Consider the following 24,644-nt stretch of genomic DNA (forward strand, 5'->3'; position numbering starts at 1 on the left):
GAGCGTGACTAGATCTGGCTGGTCTGCATTTTCTTTGGGGATGGTTAGGGGTTTGGTGGAGTAAAGGGGCTATAGGTGTGATTGCGGTTAGTAGGTTGCAGGTGGATGTGCATGGGTGCTCCTGTCTGTACTGTTTTGCTGGGGGATCACACAAGATCCTTTATTTGGCTGTGATTGGTTGTAGGTGTTGTATTGAATAGATGCCTTGAACTTGGCCAAAACTGCCCTGTGGATGAGACAGTCATCCAGGGTACCTGACATCTGCAGACTTTGGAGGCTGCACCCAGGCAGCCCCTTTCCCCCTTTTCCCTCTGAACCACCTCCACAATTTCTTAAAACAACTTCTACTTTCATGTCTGTGCACTGATCTGTACAGGAACATGCAGACATTCACATATACACATACACATAACAAGCATGTATGACATAGGCAAAACTAAACAATTACAGACAAGAAAGATGTATATGTACATACATTTGTACATTTGCATTTATCCATCCATCCATCCATTTCCTATTCCCGGTTAATCGTCACAGGGCTACAGGAGGAGTGGTGTCTTTCTCCAGTTGCCAAAGGGTGAAAGGTGGGGTACACCTTGGAGAGGTTGCTAGTACAACTGCATGTAAACTTAGCACAAAAGAAAGCAATCTTTAGTTTGGTCACTTTTATTCTCATGGAATCAATGCTTATTGGCAATAATTCTTATACTGCTGGTAAGCCTGTTAATTTCCCTCTGATCCCCTTTTATTGGAGGTACACATGTAGATGGAATTTAAGGCAACACTTCAAAGATGTGACTTTTCTGTGTGACATCATGGAATATATATATATAATATATATTAATCTGTTTTGATGTGAAATTTGCAAATCATGCCCATATTAAAAGCAAAAGAGCTACTGAAGATGCTGGCTAAAGGTGCTAAGAGAGTGGCATTATCCACAGTGAAACAGGTCCTGTACTGACATTTTAACCAAAAAAGACTGAAGTTTCCAAGATGGAGACACCATGCTAACTATGATGTACAGGCATGTAAGAATTATGCTGTGTGGGTATTTTGTTGCAGGAGGGACTGGTGCACTTTTCAAAATTTATGGCATCTTGAGCAAAGAAAACTGTGGAAATATTGAAGCAACATCTTTGAAGAAATTTAAACTTGGGCACAAATGGGTCTTCCAAATGGAAAAGGACCCTAATCAAACCACCAAATTAGTGACACAGTGGCATAAGGACAACCAAGTTGATGTTTTTGAATGCCTGTGACAGAGCCCCGATTTTAATCCAATAGAAAATTAATGATCAAAGCTGAAAAGGTGTGTGTGTGAGTCAGGTAGCCTAAAAACCTGATTCATTTGCATCAGTTCTGTCAAGAGGATTGGGCCAAAATTGGGCCAAATGTAAACTATTGTAAAAAGCTTGAGAAAAGAAATCCATGATGTCATACAGTTTAAAAGGCAACTCTATCAAATATTAAAAAATGTATGTAAACTTCGTAATTTGAAGATAGTAAAAAACAAAGTCAAAGAATATTCTCCAATTGAACTAAAGCAAAAAAGGTTTAGTCAGATTTAATGTCAGAGAGAGAGGAAAAAAGTTGTCTTTTTATACATTGTATGTAACAATCTGCTTTAAACAACATTTTTTATGTTTGTTTCACCTCTTTTTGTCATTATTGAAAATGTTCTTGTCATATCCCTGGTTTCATCAACCATTTCACATTTTTAACCCCTGTCATCTTCCTCTCTTTATGATTGATGCTGTTTTCCTCTTTGTTACTTGATTCAGATGCTGCCTATCCTGCCTTGAATTGAATGAAGTCAATTATGGAGTGGAGGAATATACCATTTTCCTGTGGGACATATCTGCCCCGACATGGTAAAGCATCCTGACTCACCATACTGTTTGCCTCTCTAATCACGAATATTAAACCTCAGCATTCACTCGGGTTTGTTTTTCTCTGTCTCGAGCATTAGAGCATCAGCATAGGGCAGATAGAAACAAAGGAGGAGGTCAGGGAGAGAAAAAAGATGGATACGGTCGAAGAAGTGTGAGATAAGCAGCCAGCGTAGCTGTGTTTCTGGATTTGTGGGGCCCTTACTCGTGACTTCCCTGCGGCCAGCAGACAAGGAAACAAGGTGTGATTAATGCTTGACCTCCTTGTGGGGGAGCATTCCCCAGAAAGGAGGCTGCAGTTTGATACAGCACAGCACAGTGGGGGCTGTCTCCTTCCACTCTACTCCCTGGATCAATGACAGATTGGCAGGTCAAGCTCTTCATGAGAAACTTTACCCACCAATGTCATCATTTATATGACTCACAGAAGTCATTGATCTGTGTGTTTTCACTGGGCGAAACCCTTAATGGGTCTGATCAATGAGATGCAATGACGAGTGGATTCTCTAAAAGGGTTCCAGGGATCCAAGGTCTTAGTTCGTCAATCACCTCAAAGAACTGGGGAATTAACAAATAAAGGTGATAAAGTTCAGGGGAGCAACATCATCCTACATTGTTGTTGGGATTAGTAGTCAGTCTCTATTTGGTCCAAGCAAATCCAGCTCACCAGGAGGCCCACTAACCACCTGGGAAGGCGCTAAGCCCCCTCGTGTTTTGTTTGCATGGCTCCAAAAAAGGAAACTCTGGATTTCTCTTTTAGTGAGACAAAACTACTTATTTAAAACTAAATTGAAGCCTTATTATCTTTGGCCCAGCTGCAGGTAAATTGAGATAAAAGTTTGCCTGAATGCAGATTTGGATAAAAGAAGAGAACAATGGGTGTGACTCAGCAGAAAAATTAAGTGTGAGTCAACCTTGTTTGAGGCTCCATCACTCAACCAGCATCTGCAAGTTGCCATCATTTATGTGAAAGGAAGGTGATGGGAAGTAGCAGAGGGTAAATTAATGTGTGAAAGAAGCCATCAATTAGGGCTATTTCCCTCCGCTTAGGAAGTTATAATAAATCAAAACAAAACTGTGTCCTGCCTCTTTGCCAGATTTGTCTGGAGGTAAACTCTTGCACAATATGTCTAGAAACTTCGCAGCTTTCAGAAACTAAAGAAGCTTTTATTTTCTCCCATATCCCCAGGAGAAAAAGCATGGAAATTTGTTTTGACTGAACGGCCTGTGACATCTAGGTACATATCTCATTTTCCCCTGCCATTGGGTAGGTTTCCCTGTCCTACCGAGGTCTGTGCCACTCAGTACCTTTTCTACCGAAACAGTTCCTTTTTCTGTGTCACCGGGGACACAGAAATGCTGCGCAGCGACCCTGCGGACTGCTGCGTGGCTTTCTGTTGCACAGCACCTGTGTTGTCCCTCCTTGCTGACTGACTGAGCCAAGGAAATCACAACCATCGGGCCTGCTGCCTCTTTGCTGCCACCATATGTGCTGGGAGATGTGAAACTCCTCCAGGAGCTCCTGAAGGGGAAATCCATGTGTCTCAGACCGTAACTTTCACTGGAAGATCGCTGTAAAATTAAAAAAGGAAACCTAATGCATCTTTACCCTCATATTGTAATTATAAAGGAAACATTTCTTGATTAAGACATTGAAAGTAAAATAAAATTAAAAAAAACAGCATGTTGGTACATGACAGTTATACTTTTATATAATATTCTTTTCACTATGATAAAATAAAATAGACTTTGTTAAGGTAAATACATTACCTTGCAAAAATATTTGTTAACCTTCGCAGGCATTTCATTGGGATTTTATCTGATAGACCAACATAAAACAACATTTGTGGGGAAGGAAAAGCATACATGTGTTAATGTACTCGTACTCGTCGTCTTCTGCTTATCCGGGACCGGGTCGCGGGGGCAGCAGATTCAGCAGAGACCCCCGGACATCCCTCTCCCCAGACACCTCCTCCAGCTAATCCGGGGGGAGCCCAAGGCGTTCCCAGGCCAGCCGAGAGACATGGTCCCACCAGCGTGTCCTGGGCCGTCCCCTGGGCCTCCTCCCGGTGGGCCGTGCCTGGAACACCTCCCAAGGAATGCGTCCAGGAGGCATCCGGTATAGATACCCGAGCCACCTCAACTGGCTCCTCTCGATGTGGAGGAGTTGAATACATCCCTGGCCAACGGGTCCGCCAGACGTTCCCAGCAGACCCTCACTATGCGCTTGGGCCTGCCAAGTCTGTCCGGCTTTCTCCTCCTCCAGCGGATCCAACTCACCACCAGGTGGTGATCAGTGGACAGGTCAGCCCCTCTCTTCACCCGAGTGTCCAAAACATGTTGATGAGACAACTGTTAGCCATGCACCCCACAAATGTGGTTTCTGGTGGAGTGGTGATAAGAATGCCAATGTTGAAAGAAATCCATGAGAAGTTGTTTGCTGTTTACCACAAACTATGTAGTGGACATAGGAAACAGAAAAGGTGCTCTGATCCAATGAGATCAACAATGAACATCTGGCCTAGATGTAAAATGTGAAGATTAATGTACACTGCTCATGGTCCTGAACAAGCCATCTCCACTGTGATGTGTGGTGGTGGTAGCATCATGACGTTGGGATACCTTTTTTCTGTAGGAAGAGAGAAACTGGTCAGAGTTGATGGAGAGATGGATGGAGCTGAACACACTGCAATACTGGAAAGTACCCTATTGGAGGATGCAATGGGGCAAGGTTCACCTTACAGAGACTTACCTTTAGAAGACTTGCAGGTGTATCTTTAGCTAAAGCTATACAACTCAAGGGTGCTGAATACAAATGCTTGGCATGCTTTTTAGAGCTTGAATTGAAAAAAATATATTGAAAACGTAATGTGGCAAGATGTGAATTTGGAGCCCTCCACTCATGACAAAGAAGTACAAGAAAGGAGAACGGTGCTCATCTGTTCAATTTAAAGCCCCTCCATCCAAATAGCTTTTAAAAGAATGAAACACCACGCATGCAGCACCAAAAATGAGGTTATTAATCCTCCTTGCATCCATTCAAACTCATTCACTGGACCAGATGTGATAATAAGTAGAACAAATGTAGTTGCGGATCAGCCTGTGATTGCCAAATGTTTACACTCCAGTTAATACAACAGGCCTCTCTAGAGTCCAGCCTCTAATTAACAAAATAAAGCCTTGATTTTTGCTTCTAATCCAAAGATTGTGAAGCGGGACATAGAGAGGAAGAGGAGGGGGTGGAGGGTCTGAGGAGGTGAAGGAGGAGGTGGTCTGATGCGCGCCCCCGTCTAGCGCACAGGATCTGGCCGCCTGGAGAAGGAGGAAGGACCTCTTATGTGCTAAAAGATAAATCTAGTGAGGCAGAGGGAGAAATACAGGAAGTTGGGCTTACAAAATAAAATATTAAAAGGCTTTTTTATTATAAGGTCAAAGCAGAATCAATAATAGAGGCGATTCTCAGACATGTTCGTTTTTTTTTTATTTGGTAAAGATAAGTGCACAGTCAAACATTACATAATCATAATTTAGGTAGGAGCGTTAAGTAAACAATAGAACAAAACAAAAAAAAAAACAACAAAAAACACTAGTCGGCAGTGGGTGTGCGCACTTTAGTGCGATGTTTTGCCCCAGAAACTAAGCGGTTTTATTTTGAAAGCGCAATGGGGAACAGTGGTGTGGCTTTGAGTTTCACTGTGTACGGCTGCTGCTACAGTGGAGACGGCAGAGGAGAAAAAAAAGGGAGCGAATGTGCGCTTTAGCTGGGAGAGAGAGAGGGAGGGAGGACAGCGAGTGCGCGAACAGGCAGCAGCCAGGCGGGCACATCAGCAACAGCGGCTGAGCATCTTCCCCCGATCCTCGCCTCCTGACTCTGCGTCTATCATTATTTATTTTGGTGCCAAATTTCTGCGTGGCGTGTGCGCCTCCGCTGGAGCCCCTCACTGCGCGGGGCTGAAGTGTCCAGAAGCGTCCAGCGACCGCTCACCTCCTACCGCTCACTTTCCTCCGGAGCTCGGTTTATTCTTAGCTCAGCTGCAAGAGACACTGAGAGAGAGACACACACACGGAGGGAGACTGTCCTTCCGGTCCTCTCTCTTATTTCTCCCAGTTTCTTGAATATTTAATGGAAAATGGCGATCTGCGCGCAGTCGATCGGCATTTTCTGCCTCTTTGCCGTACAAACTGTACTTATCATATGCGTCTCCACACCGACAGCCGGGACCCACCACTTCCCACAGCACTACACGTAAGTACTAACCGCGGTTTAGGTGTAATGCTAGGAGGGGAGAAGGAGACTGAAGTAGGACAGGTGGCCCCCAACAAGGATGTGTGCGCGGCGCAGTTTACCTTGGAGGTACTGATGTTTCTTGATGCTCCATCTGATGCAGCATGATCAACATCATCCCCACGCATCTTAGATACAGTTGTTTTATAGACATTTAACACCGATGTTTGAAATAATTGTAAATATGGCAACATGGTGCAATCAGACACGTGCTGCAGCCAAATAAACCACCTGAGCAGATTTTGAGAAACATTTAAAGGGATGAAATGGAATAGTCCATGATGTGTTTTGCTGTCTCTGCATGTGGGAGAACATCCGATTTAGGCTTTAAAATCCCCCAGATAATACACACAGTGGGAATAACAGAGCATAAGTAAAAGCTGCTGTTTTAAACTTAATATACATGGAAATAAAGAAAAAGAAAAAAAGACGCTCTTATAAAGCCAGCAGCGCATAAAGATGTTGTTTGGTGCCCATCTATAATGTAAAACATGAAGCAAGAAAACTACAGCTTGACTTTTGCAGCGTGCACCTGTTGGAAAACAGTTCGCACAACTATGCTAAATGCAAAGCCGATTTGCTTCTCGATGGTAAAATAGAACAATTTCACACTGAAGGGTGCACACAGTGTGACTAAAGCAAAAGATACTTAAAATTAAACTTAAAATCGTAATTTTAGGGTGAACATGTCAGTCTTTTAGACATATTTATTTTTTGCTCACGATAAACCCTCGAAGTGCAACAGCTGCTGATCTCTGTGGTTCAAAGTGCCTTGTTCTGATTGTCATTTTATGCATTTGTCACTAAGGTTTAGTGAAGTAACATAAATTTAAATTACTTCTGATGCATCCTGTGGGCTTATCTGCTGAAAATCTCCAGGAGTTTGTTAGTCTGATGTCCAAGGTGACTTTCAATGAGACTACCATTGACTGAGATTATCTGGATCACTGATTTGATTGTTGAAGACCAATGAAAAAAGGTGGTGCAGGTAATTTATTTAATGCCTTTGTTGCTATTTAAAGATACATTGCATTTTAACAGCTTTTAAGCTGTTTCCCCTTTTTCTTTCACGCTTTCATGTTACTTATTTTTTTCAAAGAACACCTTTTTTCTGCTTTTGGTCTGAGGTGCCCTTGTTTAAGTCTGTATTATATTCAGCCATCTCTTGGGATTTATAAACTGGGTTTTGGGTCACCCACATTTCATTTGCCAGAATTTGCCAGATAATTGAAGCATGTGTGTTTCTTTGTGTGCAGCTTCTGAGGCAATCTATCAGAGTTGTGTGGTTGTTTTGTATCGGAGATGGATTTGAATGAATTTCCCAGAAGTGCCAAAAACTCACATTTTCTGAAGTGGTTATGTTTCAGTATAAATTTTTGTGTTTTTCTAGCAGAGGAAGTTATTTCTATATTTTCAAATGATGTGTAAAAATCTGGTCTGATGGCAGTTTTTTTCCCCACAGCATATTCCCAGAAAGTAAATCTTTCCATTGATGGTAAAATATCAACAGCAATCTTGCCAAAATGTTATTTCCACACATCAAAAAATAGTCAACCTTCTGCCCTAATAGATATTTGAGTGTGGCAGTGCGAGTGATGAGATTCATTGCAGCAGAATGGACACAGTGATAGTACGTTGCTGCTGCACAGGTCTCCCATCCAGACTCATTTCATCACATTTTCTTCTTTGCCATAGTGTTGGGGCGGGCATAAATCAGAATATGTTAAAAATATATCAAAAACACAGGGGAACAAATGGCAGCAATTCTACAACTACATCTGACTAGAAAGAGGCGGGGTGCACGCAGTCGGCTTTATTGTGCTGAACCATGAAAACTTCTTTGTTTAATAAAGATATCACAGCTTTCATTACACACGAGGTCTAAAGGCGTGCATTTAGCATCAGGCCCCAGTAGTGCATATAATTTCTCAAACAAACGTGTCCTGATATCTCAGTAGCTGTAGCGGTCATCATAGACTGGAGAATATGTTTCTCATAGTGATTTAGTCCAATAAAATTCAGATGTCATGATAAACTGGCTTTGAATAAGAACATTTTAACTTATTTTGACTGATTTTACGTGACTAATTCCCTTGAAAATTGAAACCTAAATGTCCCCTACATTTAGAGATTCACCGATCAAGCATTTTCTGGGCAATTCGGATCTTGACCTTTTCTGATATGTTCATTACATAAAAGAGAAAAAAGTGGGGCTGGTTCTGTGATAGAGGTAGTAGTTGAAGGAAGTATAAGATTATCCTTTATCTGATTTTCTTTTGTTAAACTATAACAAGTACATCGAAGTACAGGCTGTTGGTTGACACATTCATAGACTGAAAATGGTGGGTGTTCTTAGCTCTGATGCGTTTAGTGAGCAGGAAAAAACTGATGTTTTAGTGTTTGAAACACTTTTAAAAGCCAATTATTGGAAAACTGGTTGATTCCGATCTCTGGTTGATTGTTTGGTAAATCTGTACTTATATTCTCCTTTTTAATATATTTGACCATCAGCAACATGTGCATATAAACAGGGTCATAGCTGCCATTTTTAATTGACTTAATTAGTGTTCAACAAAATATTCTACATCATGTGTTGATTATTTAAATGAAAGATATAGACTTTTTTGGGTTGACACTGAGTGTTTAGCTGTCTGACCTGCTGATTCCTATTTTTAACCCATTCCATTTTTTTATTTTAGCAACATAAGCTGCAGGTTATTTGATAGAGGTAGCATTTTGAATCCAATGGAAAATTTAATAATTACAAAACAATTTTCAAGTTTCCTTTTAAACTCCACAATAAGGAATTCTTTTTTTGTCCACTGTTCCCATATTTTATTTTATTTAATCTGATAAAAGACCCATTGAGATCAAGATCTCTTTCTGAAGGGTGACCTGGCCAGGTCATAGTGGATAAGACAGATCCCTTAGACGGACATGCTTGCTCAGGTAAGGGATACTGTCCACTTTCGCCACATGCTTGTTCAGGAGGAGGGATTGCTTAGATAGAAAACGTTTTACAATTTGGCATGATAAACTGAGCTTGACTGGATTCTTTTAATACTAATTTTAAATTGGAATAGGCCTACATAAAAATTATGTATAAATTAAACTGGATTGAACTAAGTATGTATTTCTGTATATAAATTGGTTCTGTTGTTAGGTACAAAGCCTATTAAGTAATTTGTTTTACATCAGTGCTCTTTAGATAAATTAATTTGAAATCTAAATGATTTATCAAAGCTTGTGTCCCTAGCCATAATATGAATGTTTTATTAAACTCAAAAAGTGCATGAAATGACAAGTTGTTAGTTGATAAGTTTATAGACCAACTTTGGTGAATTTAATGAACAGGAAACAACCCAATTGATTTTTCAGTGTAAATGTGCTAATTATAGTTCATCTTTATTTATAGCCTCATTTTGTTTTCCACCATATTTGACTTTGATCAACAACATGAGCAAATGGATTGTGCTGCAGCCTGTTATTTCTATTTGCTTTGTTAATTAGTATATATTGTCAGATATCCAGCATTGCATGATCATAATTTAATTTAGGATAAAAAAATAAGATCAATAATTGACATGCCGGTCACCAATCAGAGGTGAACATTGGAAAAATTCAGATTTATGGCCTACTAATTGATGAATCTTTACTCATAGTCTATTGTTTTTCTAACCATATTTGACTTTGATCAGCAACATGTGCATGTGGATATTTTTGAAGCTGACTTACTTGTTTGGTTGATTGATTAGTTTGAGTTTACTCAAATATCCAATGTCAAATGGTGATGATTTCAATTAGATATGCATAGATCAGGCTTTTTCTGGCCCAGACTGACCTTTTATAACCCTAAAAGGACACACTGTTGGTTGATATGTTTGTAGACTGAAAACTGTGGTCATTCTTAGTTTTGATCCGTTTATTAAATAGAAAATATTTTTTTCAGCATTAACCTGCTGATCGTCACTTAGAGCTGATTTGGGGAAAATTGGCAAATTCCAATCTCTCACCAGTTGATTGTTGGATCTCAGGTTTTAATCTAACAAATCAAGTCTTGTCTGGCACAGAGACAGAGGTATTGTCCCTTCCTGGTAGTTTCACTATATCTTGCTGCTCTGCCTTTTTTTACTGTAAGCCTTTTTTTTTCAGTTCATATCGAGGTGACCTTTTCATAGTAAGCAGCCTCTCCACAGTGTCACCCTGCTCCACCCTCCTCCCTCTCTCATACTCTTTAGAAGGCCTCTTGTTTTCTGTTAAACTTGTACAATGAACACAGAAAATGCATGCATACATGTTTTGGCCTGCTGCTTCTCCCCTGACAGTGCACCCCGCAGTGGTTTAGTGATTATGGCCAGCGCCTTTGCTGCATGGCAACTTTGTGCAGTTTAATAACTCAATATTCCTTCTCATCTTCTGAGCAAATCTGACATTTGAAGATGACATTTGTTTCTGTCATCATATTAAAGGACAAGCCACCACATTGTGTTGGGATGTTGATGCCACTGATTGGTTATCTGCAGGCTGCTGAAAGGGAAAGGTTGGCACTCGGTGGCTGGCCGTTGAACGCATGGCAGAATTTGTTCATCTGATTGCTGAAAGCTTTTCAAATGTTTTCCGAGTTGTGCGGCACATATCCAGGTTGTCAGGTTGACTCCTTCTGTTTAAAATTATCTAAATCTGGATCCATTTAGTCATTTGTTGCTCTCCGAGAGATATACAGTGATGAGCTCCAGGCGTTTGATCTCTTAATTCCAAACTTGGCTCCATCTAACAGAGATCAGCTCCTGCTTAGGGTGCACTTCTGTCAGACCCGAGCAGTTTTATTACGAAGCTGCAGATCCAAAGCTGAGGCAAGACAGGCACAGTCGCTGTGAGTCCTGCCAGGGCCGACCAGATAGACATATACAGGATGTGACGGGCAAAAGAGGTGCTGATGAGTAACTTAGAAATTAGCAGAGATAAGACAAGGACACCTCCAGATAGTGACCCGGAAACGTGGAGTGAAGAGTGTGGCAGCTTCCCAGCAGAACACAAGCTAAACATAGATGGGGACAGACTCACTGTCCCAGTCTTACAATCACACTCACTCATATGCAGTGACAGAGAATTGAAGGCTTGTGTGAGTACCTGTTCAGGTGGTGATGTTGAGGGACACAGGCTTAACATGTTTCTTTTTTTGCAGAATGATTCACTGGGCCGGACGCATTGAGAAGGAGCTGGAAAAGGTTCTTCAGCACGTTACTGGAGCTCAGCAGATGAGATCGGTAAGTTGATGTCACCCGAACATGTGACGAGCTGCATTTCCTTGCATTATTAATCAGGTTCCTCTGGGCTTGGTTGTACAACGTAATTGTGTGTGTGTGTGTGTTATTCTCAGAACCTGTATTTTCACCAAAGCACAGCAGAAAGCAATGATCTTTTACGTTTTTCTTTAGACTCTAAAATGTCTTTAACACAATGGCCAAAGGTCATGACAGCGAAGTCTCCAGCTTAAGTTCACAAAGTAAGCATTTATATGATTATTTATCCATTGGGAAGAAGTAAGTCAGAGGAACTGTTGGTTCATTGCAATTGATTTGAGGCAAACCAGCCCCTTGCCAAGTGATTTAAAAATGCTCAGAGGTGAACACAGTCTACATGTAATTCACTACAGTGGGGAATGACGGCTTGTGAGAAAAAACTCCCTATTTGAAATAAAAAAACTTGTCATTCTGTCAAATACTCAGATGGCAGCTATATTCAAATTTAATTCGCTCAGAGACTAAGAAAAGTAAGGCAATGTTACAGCTAATTGCTATGAATAAACATAATAAACATTTCAAGTGAGTGAGCACTTGAAATAACAACATATGTAGAAAATAAGACATATTTTGTGCTCATAGACAACACCTGAAAAACGAAAGTAATTTCTTTTCTGATAAATTTCATGTTTACAAATAAAATCTACACTTGTCTTAATGGCCTGGCTGTTGACTCCGTTGGAGGTATGGGTAGCCTTAAAGTGCCTGTGACAGGCTGGCAAAAAAGAAAAAGGGAGAAAAGAATAGAGGAGAGAAAGAAGGATGAAGAGAATACAAGATACTAGAAGACTGCTTGTACATCTGCAGAAACATATGTAACAACAGCAATGACCTGAGACAGACACGGAGGAAATCTGAGCCACAGACGTCTAAAGGCCCCCAGGAGGACCCCCCCCCCCCCCCCCCCCCCCCCCCCCAGAGAAGAGCAGAGGAGAGCCCTAGGGCAACAGCCCAGCAGCCACAGTGCAGAAGCCCCAGAGAGCTGCAGCGACGAGCCCACGGGCCCGCAGCCATCTACGCCGGAGCAGATCCAGTCATGGACCCAGAGTCCCGGCACCTCACCCCCCACGCAGAGGCCTGACAGAGCCAGGGGGCCCAGGCCCCGGCATGCAGCCACCGGGAGTGAACCGGCACACACCAAAGCACCCAGCCCCTGACACTGAGAACCACCAATACACCAGCGGGTAGAGAATCAGCTACTGGCAGGGGAGGAAATGGGCCCCACATTTGATGGGGGTCCTAAGCTAATCCAAGCGAGGGAGCAGCCAAAGACCCAACATGACACAAAAACAGGCACACTCAGTCGCAATCACACATTCCCACCCTCATGCCTACACATAAAAACACTCACACCCACACACCCAACGTAAAGACAAACAACAATGGACGTTGTACAATTATTCACACTCCCCATACATACTCTATACTCCCAGGTCCAGGTACCAGGCAACTGGAGGTCACCTCCCTTCCAGGGCGGAGACAGGAAGACTGCACCAGCCCAGACTAGTGCTGGCATTGCACATACCCGAACGACCCCGGCCCAGACACCGACCCCCCGCTTCGACCCTATTCCCTAACAGCCCCCATCCCAATCTGGAGAGGGGCCCACAAACAAAAGAGGGGTCTACCTGGTCCAAACGAGCCCCCCAACCAGAGCCGTCCCAGAACACAACAATCCCAACCTCCCAATGAATTCCAATATCAACGCCATGAGACCACCACCCCCCACCCCCCATGAACCCCAACATTAATTCCCCTACTGGGCCACTCCCAACCAGGACACAGATATCGGAACACATGCCGCCCGAACCCAAATGCCATGAATTCCCTTCCCACAGGGGTGCACCTGCACAGATGAGCTCCTCCCTCGAAACGCTGATGAAGACACATCCGCACAGCACAAGCTCCACACACGGCCCCGCTCCAAGCACCACCACCGCATCCTGCCCCCCATCACACTACAAGCTGCGACGGCAAGGCAAGGGCCCTGCGCAACGCCACCCAGGCCCAGCCCACAAGCGCAACAGAACAGACACCACAGAGCACCGTACTCACAACTTAGCACAGTACAGTTATAGGCACTGTTATCAATCCATATGAAGAAGAGTGCGTTACTCAAAATGTAATTTTTTTTTTGTTTCCTAAAAGTGTATTTTAAAATTAGCAATCCGTTTTGAAAAGTGTGGAAAGACAAATTGTGATTTGTGTTTCATACTATTAGGAAGGTTTTCTGGCTCTAAAATATGTTGATATTTGCCCCTTAAATGGAAACTGGAAAATCGTTCCCTGAAACCACTTGATTATCCTTCCTGTTGGTGGAAGGTTTTTAAATAAAATTACAAGAGAACCAAATGAAATTCATAAGATGGGCATACTTTGCAGAGCACAGATTTGGTTTTATTGTGTCTGCATCTCAGTATCACTCTTTGTGTAACATGTGTGTCTTGTGGCAGAGCAGATGGTTGAACACAGTGTTATTGACACTGTTTCATCGTACTTCTGCCATGTGCACATTTGCCATGCTTCCAGGGTTTGTAATGCACCCTGAGATAAATGCTTCATTATTGCTGTTTCGGTGAGTGTGATTCATCGGGCCCGTGTGACGCCTGTGGCTTTAATGCTAGCAGTAACAGTGGGTTGTGTAATAGCTGGTCGTATGGTGGCGACATTGATGGATCCCTGAGAGGAGGAGGAGAGCTGACAGAGATTGTCCCAATGGAAAGGGTAATGACCATTAGTGGATATAAGGCAGACGCTCAGAGTGTCCGATATAGAAAGGTTGATGTTGAGCACTTATTCAGTGTAAACACAGCAGAGCAGAGTATTTACCTGTCAAAATGTTTGCCTTTCACAGTGTGTAAATATTTTTCTCAGTACTCCTGCTGAGTAGTGTTGATATCTACTTAGTAGTAGACATTCTAAGTAACACGGTTTCAAGGTAGAAGTGTAATTTCTCTGTTTAATAGAAATCATGCATCTCTAAACTATAAGCTATGAAAAAACTGCTGATTGAGACCTGGTTTACAGCAGATGTTGGACATAATCGGAGGGAATTTGAAAATATTTTGTTTTGTTTTGAAAAATAAGATAATTTTTTACATCCTCCAAAAAAAACCTAACTGCTATTGACTATAGATAGACAGATCCATATCGAATTTAAAATTCAACTTTGAATATTTTAACATTCAAAGCCCTCTATTTATACGAGGGGTGAATATTTAAAAGAAGACAGACATCTCTCAAAAGTTGTTTTTCAAAATTTTTTATTTAAAAAATGGCATGTTGTAAATATTTAAAGCCTTCTCAAAAATCAGTTAAAAACATCTTTTTTGGCAATATTGGCTTAACAGGCACACACTCCTTGCGGTTGGAAGGCCTCCATGTCATCACCCTAATCGTCAGCTCCCTCCACAGATTACATCAGATTGAAACGGTGGACTATGGCCAATTGTATGAATAATTCTGGGCTTAACTGAAACCAGTTGTGGGCATAACTGTCAGTGAAAGTCCATCCAAGTGGCCTCATATACAACTGGAAAGCTGAGTTTTGATGCACGGCCCTTGAATTAATAAATCCTACCAAGTATTACATCCATGTTAGGTAGTTCTTTGCAATATTGCACACATTGGTATTGAAATATTGAAGTAAAAAAACCTACCGTAGTTACTTTTATTTTAAATATTAAAACAACTATTCTATGTATTGTGCAGTCTTTTCATTAATTTCCTCAGAGAGAAACCCTAATTGACCAAAGTTAAAATAAGTGGATGAGTAAAAATCTGAAATTACAATCAGGCTGGAAAGCTGCAATTGGTGCATTGCTATTAATTTGCTACTTTTAAAACAGAAGTCTATTATGCCTACGCTTTTAGGAGGAGGTGGCATATGTTTTCAACAATAAATCAAATGTAATGGCTTTAAACACAAAAATGAAAACAGTTGATAATGTACCCTAAAAAATTGTGGCCCACTAACCATCATTATATTGTGGTTAAAAATATCCCAAATGTGCAAGTTATTACTGTTTTGGTTTTGTTAGAAAGCTTTTTATGGCTTTCAATTGCAGTGTCTTCTTAGAGGTATTTATGAAAGAAGGACATAGATTCTGGTAAGTGACTGATCTGATCCTAATGAAGCCTGTGGCTGAGATGTTGACATGATGTTCAGTGCTTAGCAGAAGTTAGGTTCCTTGGATTTAAACTAATTTAGTCTACAAGTGTCTGAGGCAGTCTGTTAGCCAAATCCAATGAAGCCTAGTCTCACCCTGTAAATGTTATGTCCATTCCCAGTGATGTCTTATGTTGGGTGCCCATATGGCTTTGTGTGCATGTGTGTGTGCTGGCCTGACAGAGTGCACAGACTGTGTGTGAAAGAACATTTATCATTGCCCCAAACAGGAGTCGTCACAGGGTGTGCTAAATGGCCCAGCATGCCTAGAAAAACCATTTTCTAAATGGATGCCTCTCTCTTTACGTGTGTCTGATAGAAATCTTCCCAGGGCTATGCCGGCTCGTAACAAGATTGCCTCCCTCTGCGCCCCCTTTCTTTTCATGCGCAGTTTATTCTCACATGAGACAAAAAAAAATTAAAGTGTGTGCAAATTATTACTAGGTTTGTCTTACATGAAAAGACACAAGTGAACTAAGTTGAATGTAAATGCGCTGTGTTCAGTTCCCCCCCTGGTTGAGATGTTATCTTTTCTGACAAGCAAAGCAGCGGATGAATGTGGGAGTGAGGCCAAGACAGGGCAGCATGAAAATTAGCAGGATATGTTAAGAAATGGTCTGAATAAAAAAAAAAGTACATTATTTCAAAATATAGTTTTTTTATTGTGGCCCAATTGGTTTTTAAACATGTAAAATCATCCTCGGGTTTACTCTGACCAAGTTAAGTCAAGATCTTTTTGTTGCCTCGGAGGAAAGACTTGATAGGAAGACAGAGGGTGAGAGATGTATCAGAGGAGGTGGAAGTTTCAAAATGGAAAAACATAGACGAGGAGAGTGGGCGGCTTGGAGCAGAGGAGGTGGGCATTTTAGAGAGTGAGGGGGGACATTGAAGGATGGCTTGACAGTTGAGATGGATGTTCATGCAGTTTTGTGTGTATATTCAGAGTCAAACGTCCTTAGATGGATAAACTGATGGAGGAGAAAGACAACTGGTAAACTCAATGTGAGCACACATAGGCTCTTTATAGTCCTTATCCTCCTCATTGCCTTGTGTGCTGCTGAGTTTGATGTGTTCCAGTATGTAGTGATGAGAGGCAGTGAAGGACACTTTCATTGTTTTCATATCCTGAAATAGTACGCCCACACTCTTAGGCTGTCATTAGTGATGGGTTATCAGAGATACAGACTAAGCTTCAACAATCAGATTAATCCAGTAATCACCATTTTATTATTAGCAAATATTGAGTCATTTTAGGTCAAAATGATGAGCAATTCCTGGACCCAGGCTCCAAGATAAACTTTTGGTGATTTTGTCATGCATGGTTTGTATTTTGCAAAGCTAACCCACAACACCACAATGTCTGTAAGAGAATGCCTCATAATATGCCAAACTATACAGAAATATGAATTAAGACAAGAACTAAAAGAAATCCTAAAAATTTATCATAAAATGTTGCTCAAAGAAACATGTCAAAGAAATTAAATGTGGAAGTAGAATTTTTTTTGTAGATTGCTGATTGTAATGTTTCTCTTTTAAGGTATACCATGATTTAAAAAAGTCAAAAAGGACAGAGTGACATTTCCCTCCTCTATTTGTTGCCACAGGACTTTAGTCAGCTGAGTATGATGGTCAAAGCTAACACCAGCTACAGTTTTCTGAAAAAAGATTTTACTTATTTGTATTTGAAAAATATTTTTTTTTTTATAAAAACAAATAATCATTCAATATTTGTTTTCATGGGTCACATACAGGAAATTTGATGCAGTCCCTTTCAGTGCAAAGAATAAATTATTTTGATGTATTTTAAAATAAAATACATCAAAATTCTACTTAATGTACAGAATAAATTCAAAGAAACTAACAAAAAATATAATATTCAAAAAAATAATATAAAAAAAAAGAAAAACAATAGAAATACAATAAATCGACATGTATTTGATATTTATTACTATTTAATTTTATTTTAGCAGGAGCAGTAACAGTGGTTACTGTTGTATTGAAAATAAAGGCAATTGGATTATGACATTTATTTGTCAAATATTTGTTTTTTCCTAAGGTTCCTTAAGGTTCTCATAGTTTTGGGATCTGATATCAGAGCATGCCCAATAAACTAAATATACTGAGTTAAATTCTCCGTCTGTATTTCAGAAAACCTGCACTTTTCAGATGGGTTCATAGTGTCAGGACAATTTCCACGGTTTTAGCAGAGCAAGACTGTTAAACTGTTTTCTGTGCAACATGTTTAAAACGATCAGTCCAAGTGAAACTGAAATTCATTTCAATGAGAAAAGTCTAGTCAGCATGAATAATTTAAGCTGTTGAAAAGGACAGATCCTGAACTCCTTGGTTTCAGGCTGACGCTTGACAGCTCAGCTTTGTTAGGGTGTGTCTGGGCTGCCTCTATGCTTCGTCATCTCCATGTTTGTTGCTCTGGATGGCTGGAAACCTGAGAGCAGCTTCTAAATCGATGTACCCGCAAGTGAAGGGAAGACAGATTGCCAAAAGATGCTTTCAGCTTTTGCTCAGTTTTTGTGAGCTTCATTTACTCAGTAGTTTTGCTCTCTTTCTGTCACTTTTCCCCTTCACTCCATATCTTTGTCAGCACCACATCAGTTGGCCTGCTGACCACATGCTGGCTGAAGGTTTATCTCATTTTTGCACAGACCTTCTTGCCTCCAGTGTTGCCAGCGATCCTGCATCCTCGTCACTTGTATATGTATCTGTGTGTGTGTGTGTGTTTGTGAGCAGCAAGTCTTTTTTTGTTGTTGTTTATAACGCCGAGGCATCTTGTTCCATTTGATCACCACAGGTATGTAGCTGTTACTGGAGGGCGACGTTAGATGTAGGCTGAAGACAATTTCAGATCTCTATTTTACTGCTCTGTGTTGCTTCCAGCCACCACAGCCCAACAAACACATAACTCCATAAAGTCCACTGGTGGATTTATACAGTATCGCTGACTACAGAGTTTTCCAATAATCTGTCTCAAATGTCCAGTCTACTCTACTACAAATCATCACTCTTGCTCTCTGCCCACAGCCCCTTCCTCTTTTTCTGAAAGTGATGTACCCCACCATCCACCCTGTCTGCCTGGTCATCTACTTATCTGTAGAAAGATATACAGTGATAAGAAAAATATTTGCTTTCCTACAGATTTCTTTCTTTTTTTTCTTTTTTTTTATCACCCCTTAAATCATTTAGATAATTAAACAAATATTAATATCAGATATCACAATAACAAGTAAATACAACAGTCATTAAATCAAACAATAATTTCATTTATTACAACATGATTATTGCCAGATATGTAGAATAAAGAAATCACTTAAATACAACCCATATCACAAGTTGTATAAAAGATTTATAAAAGGAATACATCATGCCCTGATCTAAAGAAACATTGACATCTATCAGTCTGTAAAGGTTTCAAAGTCATTTATTAAGGCTTAAGGACTGTGGTAAACAACAGCAAGAGCCATTATCCACACATGAAGAAAACATGGAACACTGGAGAACTCTCCCTATTAAAATGACTCAAAGAACACATTAACAATTCATCAAGGAGGACACAGACGAAGGCAGAGCAACATCTAAAGTGTTCATGATTCAACAGTAAGATCAAACAGTAAGATCATTTGATTAATAATCCTCTTTATGATTCTCAAGACCTTTCTGAAAATATTCTGTGGGCTGATGAGACAAACGTGAATGCTTTTGGAAGGTGTGCTTTCTGTTACATCTGGCATAAAACTAACACAACTTTCAAAAACAAGAACATACCTATCAAGCAGTTATTGCGTTTGGTTGGGAAATCACTTTTTCACGTAGGGCCAGGTTGGTTTGGATAAAAATGTTCCCTTAATAAAACCAAAAAAAAAAAAAAAACACTTCATATGAAAACTGCATTTTTTATTAACTCAGGTTGTCTTTGTCTAATATTAAAATGTGCTTGTTGATCTGAATCTTTTAAGTGTGACGCAAAAGCCAAAACAGAAGAAATCTGTGCAAAGTACTGTTTACGAGCTGATTGCTATTGCTAAGAACATCTTTTGACAAAAGGAAGGACAGAGGAGTTAGATGTTACCTTTAAAGGAGTGAGGGAGAAGATGTGGGGACTCTCTCTCTCTCTGTCTAAACTCCCATCTTCTGCCTTCTGGTTTAGACCTTAGCACTTAAGTTATCTGTCTATGTAAACCATCACAGGCCATTTCAGCTACTTCACTTACGGTAAACCCTGGCTTCCTTTCTGTATCCCTTAGTCATGATCTGTTCAGTTATTCATCCTTTGTGAGGTTCTTATTTTAACTTGAAATAGATAAATAGGTAATTACATCCACTAAGCAATATGGTGTTTACAAAAAACTGAATAAAAAAAACTTGATGAAGGTATTGATGAAAAGTTAACTAATATATATTCAGTGTAATACAAAAGTATTAATACTCCTTGAACCTTTTCTAATTCTGTCAAGTCAGAACCTCCAACTTTGATGTATTTTTGAGAATTTATGAGATAGACTAATACCAATGAGCAAAATGATAAATGTTTTACAAAATTCAAGGTGTGTGCCTTTTCATTCAGCCCTTAGGCAATACTTCTCAAAACCACCTTTCACCGCTATTGCCACTGCAATCATAGCTTTTGAACTATGGTATTATCAGCTTTTCACATCTAGAGAATTAACTTTTTGTCCATTCTTTATTGCAAAAAAGCTTAAGCTCAGTCAGATTGGATGGAGAGCATGTGTGAACAGCAATGGGCCATACTAACACATGAATATGCTTGATCTAAACCATTCCATTGTAGCTCTAGCTCTTGGTGGTGCTAGAAGGTGAATCGCTGTCCCAGTGTAAAGCCTTTTAGTCTCTAACAGGTTTTTCTCCAGGATTTCCCTGCGTTTAGCCCCATCCATCTTCCCAGCAACTGTATCCACCTTCATGGTGCCTCCTAAAGAACAGCATCCTCACCACCAATTTTAAACATGTATCATATTCCTTCAAGTGAGGGAAGAATGGAGCGGGAGATCGACAGACGGATCAGTGCGGCTGCCGCAGTAATGGGGGCGCTGTGCCGGTCCGTTGTGGTGAACAGAGAGCTGAGTCGAAAAGCGAAGCTCTCAATTTACCGGTCGGTCTATGTTCCTACCCTCACCTATGGCCATGAACTTTGGGTCATCACCGAAAGAATGAGATCCCGGATACAAGAGGCTGAAATGAGCTTCCACCGTAGGGTGGCCGGGCACTCCCTTAGAGATAGGGTGAGGAGTGCGGCCATCCTGGAGGGGCTCGATGTGGAGTAGAGCCACTGCTCCTCCACATCGAGAGGAGCCAGTTGAGGTGGCTCGGGCATCTATACCGGATGCCTCCTGGACGCCTTCCTTGGGAGGTGTTCCAGGCACGTCCCACCGGGAGGAGGCCCAGGGGACGACCCAGGACACGCTGGAGGGACTATGTCTCTCGGTTGGCCTGGGAATGCCTTGGGCTCCACCCGGAGGAGCTGGAGGAGGTGTCTGGGGAGAGGGACGTCTGGGCATCTCTGCTGAGTCTGCTGCCCCCGCAACCCGGTCCCGGATAAAGCGGAAGACGAGTACGAGTATTCCTTCAAGTTCATAATGATCCACTACTCTGTCCTGACCTATCTCAATAAAATACATTGAGGCTTGTGGTTGTAACACAACAAAATGGGAAAACAATTAAGGGGTATTTATACTTTTGCAAGGCATAAATTCGTGCCCACACAACCGAAATCATGGCAGTGTCAGAACAGAAAACATGCACATAGATGAGGACAAGTTGTTACTGATTGAGTTTGGTAGAAATATTAGAAAAAGCTTGATGAAAGAGGATTTTGTTGGAGATTTTACACACATATACACAATAGTTATAGAATTAAATATCAGATAAAAATTTCTTAGGAAGGTTGCTAATCTTTTTGGCTTTTTATTTTATTTTTTCTAAGTTTCAGCAGTTGTGCAATTGATACAAAGAAATGTTAATGTCGCAAACAAATTTAGTAGGAAACTGCTCTAATCACACAACTCATGTAAAATGTGATAACAAGGCTTTTTGCTGGATTTCCCACTGTGAAGTGAATAGAAATGTCACATCAATAAGGGGTGTGCAAGTTGTTTTTTTTAAACTGTACTAAATTCATCTTAAATGGGAGTTAAAAGGGATATTTTAAAATGTGCCCATAGTTGATTTAAGAAACAATCCCAAATCACAACAGCAAATAAATATTAATGTCATGGTGACAGTGCTGTAAACTTTGCACCAAATAGTTGTCTACTTTACTGCTGTCTGGCTCATCCTGATGGTTTCACATCAGGGCTGTAAAAGCTTAGCCATGCTCTGCTAGCAATCTACTTTTTATTTGTTTAGAACCCAGGTCTCTTTGTTTGTGTGCCGACTAGCATCCACTGTGTATTTACACCAACTAGAAAAAACCAAGCACACAACAAAATAATCGCGGACGTTGGAGGCACATAAAGCCAGTTAAGAAGCAGGAGAGCCAGTCAACACCATTACACCCAGCCTCAGACTCCCCTGGGCTGACAGCCGAACAGAAGGGCACACAGACCCGCCGTATTTATTTTTCTGCCTTTTTATTGGTTTTCTGACACCAGGGAAGGTTAAAGGATTCTTCAGCTCCCCGGGTTGATGGCTTGGCACTGCTGTGCGGTGTTTATATAAATGAAAATACATATATCTGCAGAGTGCAGCCCCGCACGCAGATAACCATGGGTTAGTGTTAAAGGAATTACTCCAAAATTGCTTCACAATGAAAATGCGACAGTTTTGAAAAAGTAGAAACGCATTGTATATTGCCATTGCCCTGTCCCTGGTTTCATATTATGTTAATTTCACCTAGTTTAAAGCCAGACTGGCCACTGATATTTTATACCACATGCAAAAAATCCCTGGCAGATTTACTTAATATGACTTTAAAGTTTTTTATTTATTATTTTTACCTTTGTTTATTTGATTATTCTAAATTTTCCATGACTGAATAGGCATGTACCCCCTGTGTTTTACGCAGAGATTTTAAACAACTATGCATAACATAGTTGTTTTTGATCTAAAACGAGAAGCAATAAATATTCCTGATGCTGCCAAAATTACATACTATTTGTTACAGTTCTAACAATGTTTTCTTAAAGATTTATTTTTTGTGTTCTTCATTTAAAAAACCCCCAAAACAAAACGTTTCATAAATACTCACTAAATTTAGTTGTCGTTGTTAAGCAAACATAGTGGTTTCAAAGCCATGGTATCCTAAGGATAGTAATGGGTAGTACCCATGTAGTTACCAGACTAGGACTTTCTGTGTTTTTGTGCGACCAGAAATATTTCCAAACAGCTGAATTTGTAAGCAAGGTAAAAGTGTAGGGGCCTTCTTTCAGCCAGCTGACTGGCTTTGTACAGCAACAGCTGGGGAGGGGCTGCGCTGCAGTTTTAAACAGCTGGAAATAACTACAGGCCCTTTGGGCATTTTCCTTTGCACCTCATTAAAAAGACTTTAAAATGTAGAAACTGTTTGGTGGAAAATATTTCTGGAATTGAAACATTTTAAAACATCAGTATGGTCACATTTCATGGCATAAAATATCCAAATCAAGAAACCAGGCAGAAATCAAGCAGATGCAATGAAATCAAAATGTTTAATCACCAAGGAAGAACCAAACTGAGGCATTCGGCTCAAGAAATAAGGTGAGCGGTGTGCCCAAAAAAGTCTCACAGTGGGGGCCACATGGGGCCATTAATAATCTCAGAGTGGCACCAAAATAAACACCAATGACTGACTTTGAAAAAATGGTGCTGTGTTTTACTGTTACTATATGATAGGATCTACAAAAAAAACTATCAAATCTATATTTCAGACTGACTAGACATTAGCATTTAACGTTTTAGAGCAAATAGTTTTATTCTTTAAAAAACAGGATTTTTTTCTTTTTATGAAACAAATTTCAAAATGATTCAAAATGTATACACTAAACATAATAAAATATATGTAAACTATTTACTAAACACTGGGTAACAATGACAAATTTCAATCACACCTAAAATTAATTCAAAGTTTGTATTGTAGACTTTTAAAAGTATAGCTAGAACAAAAGTGCAATAACAGCTGGTTGAAGGAAAAGGCAGGTGCGTTCACTGACGCGTGGACAACTCAGTTTCAGTCATTAAACCAACAACTTACCACATCTAGGGAGGGGCTACTGGGGTGGCTAGTGTTATTCCACTGAATGAATCCAGCAGGTAAATGCAAAGCAGGAAAAAGGATTCTCTGTGCAGGGAGTAAAACAAACCAAATGCCCAAAGATATAAGCAAAACAAAATAAAATAGGAAGCTACATGGAACTGAGCACTGGAAATACAACCATTAACATTTCTGTTGAACAAAAAAATAATAACTCAAAACCAAACCAGAACACAAAACCCTTACATCATGGTTAGACATAGGGTGGAATAAGAATATCACAGTATTACACCCTTGAATAAATATACAATGTTTTCACAAGTATTAAAGAATACACAGTACTAGCTCAAAAATATTAAAATGAAAATGTACGACAACATCACTTTATTTGTACAACACCATTCACACACAAAGATAAATAGAATCACATTATAAACATGAAATAAACCAGTCAGTCAGTCAGTCATTTTCTACCATTTATTCCATAGTGGGTCGCGGGGAAGCTGGTGCCTATCTCCAGCAGTCTATGGGCGAGAGGCGGGGTTCACCCTGGACAGGTCGCCAGTCCATCACAGGGCAACACACAAACAACCATGCACACACTCATTCATACACCTAAGGGCAATTTAGAGAGACCAATTAACCTAACAGGCATGTCTTTGGACTGTGGGAGGAAGCCGGAGTACCCGGTGAGAACCCATGCATGCACAGGGAGAACATGCAAACTCCATGCAGAAAGACCCCCGGATGGGAATCGAACCAAGCAACAGTGCTACCAACTGCGCCACCGTGCCAA

At 40.5% G+C, this 24,644-nt stretch overlaps 1 protein-coding gene across 4 annotated transcripts in view; it reads left to right on the plus strand.

Moving 5' to 3' along the window:
- The first annotated feature begins 5,571 nt into the window (after positions 1-5,571).
- The window catches only part of cacna2d2a (calcium channel, voltage-dependent, alpha 2/delta subunit 2a), a 269,412-nt gene continuing 250,339 nt past the window's right edge, over positions 5,572-24,644 (plus strand). For 3 of the 4 annotated variants that reach the window (XM_047346805.1, XM_047346804.1, XM_047346807.1), the window contains exons 1-2: positions 5,573-6,138; positions 11,363-11,444. In XM_047346805.1, the coding sequence (XP_047202761.1) occupies positions 6,023-6,138; positions 11,363-11,444 (198 nt within the window). In that variant the 5' untranslated portion in view covers positions 5,573-6,022. Of the gene's footprint in view, positions 6,139-11,362; positions 11,445-24,644 lie in introns of all 4 variants that reach the window. The other variant, XM_047346803.1, reaches the window with a different exon arrangement.

The sequence above is a fragment of the Girardinichthys multiradiatus genome, chromosome 20 (genome assembly GCF_021462225.1).
Source record: "Girardinichthys multiradiatus isolate DD_20200921_A chromosome 20, DD_fGirMul_XY1, whole genome shotgun sequence".
Classification (NCBI taxonomy): domain Eukaryota; kingdom Metazoa; phylum Chordata; class Actinopteri; order Cyprinodontiformes; family Goodeidae; genus Girardinichthys; species Girardinichthys multiradiatus.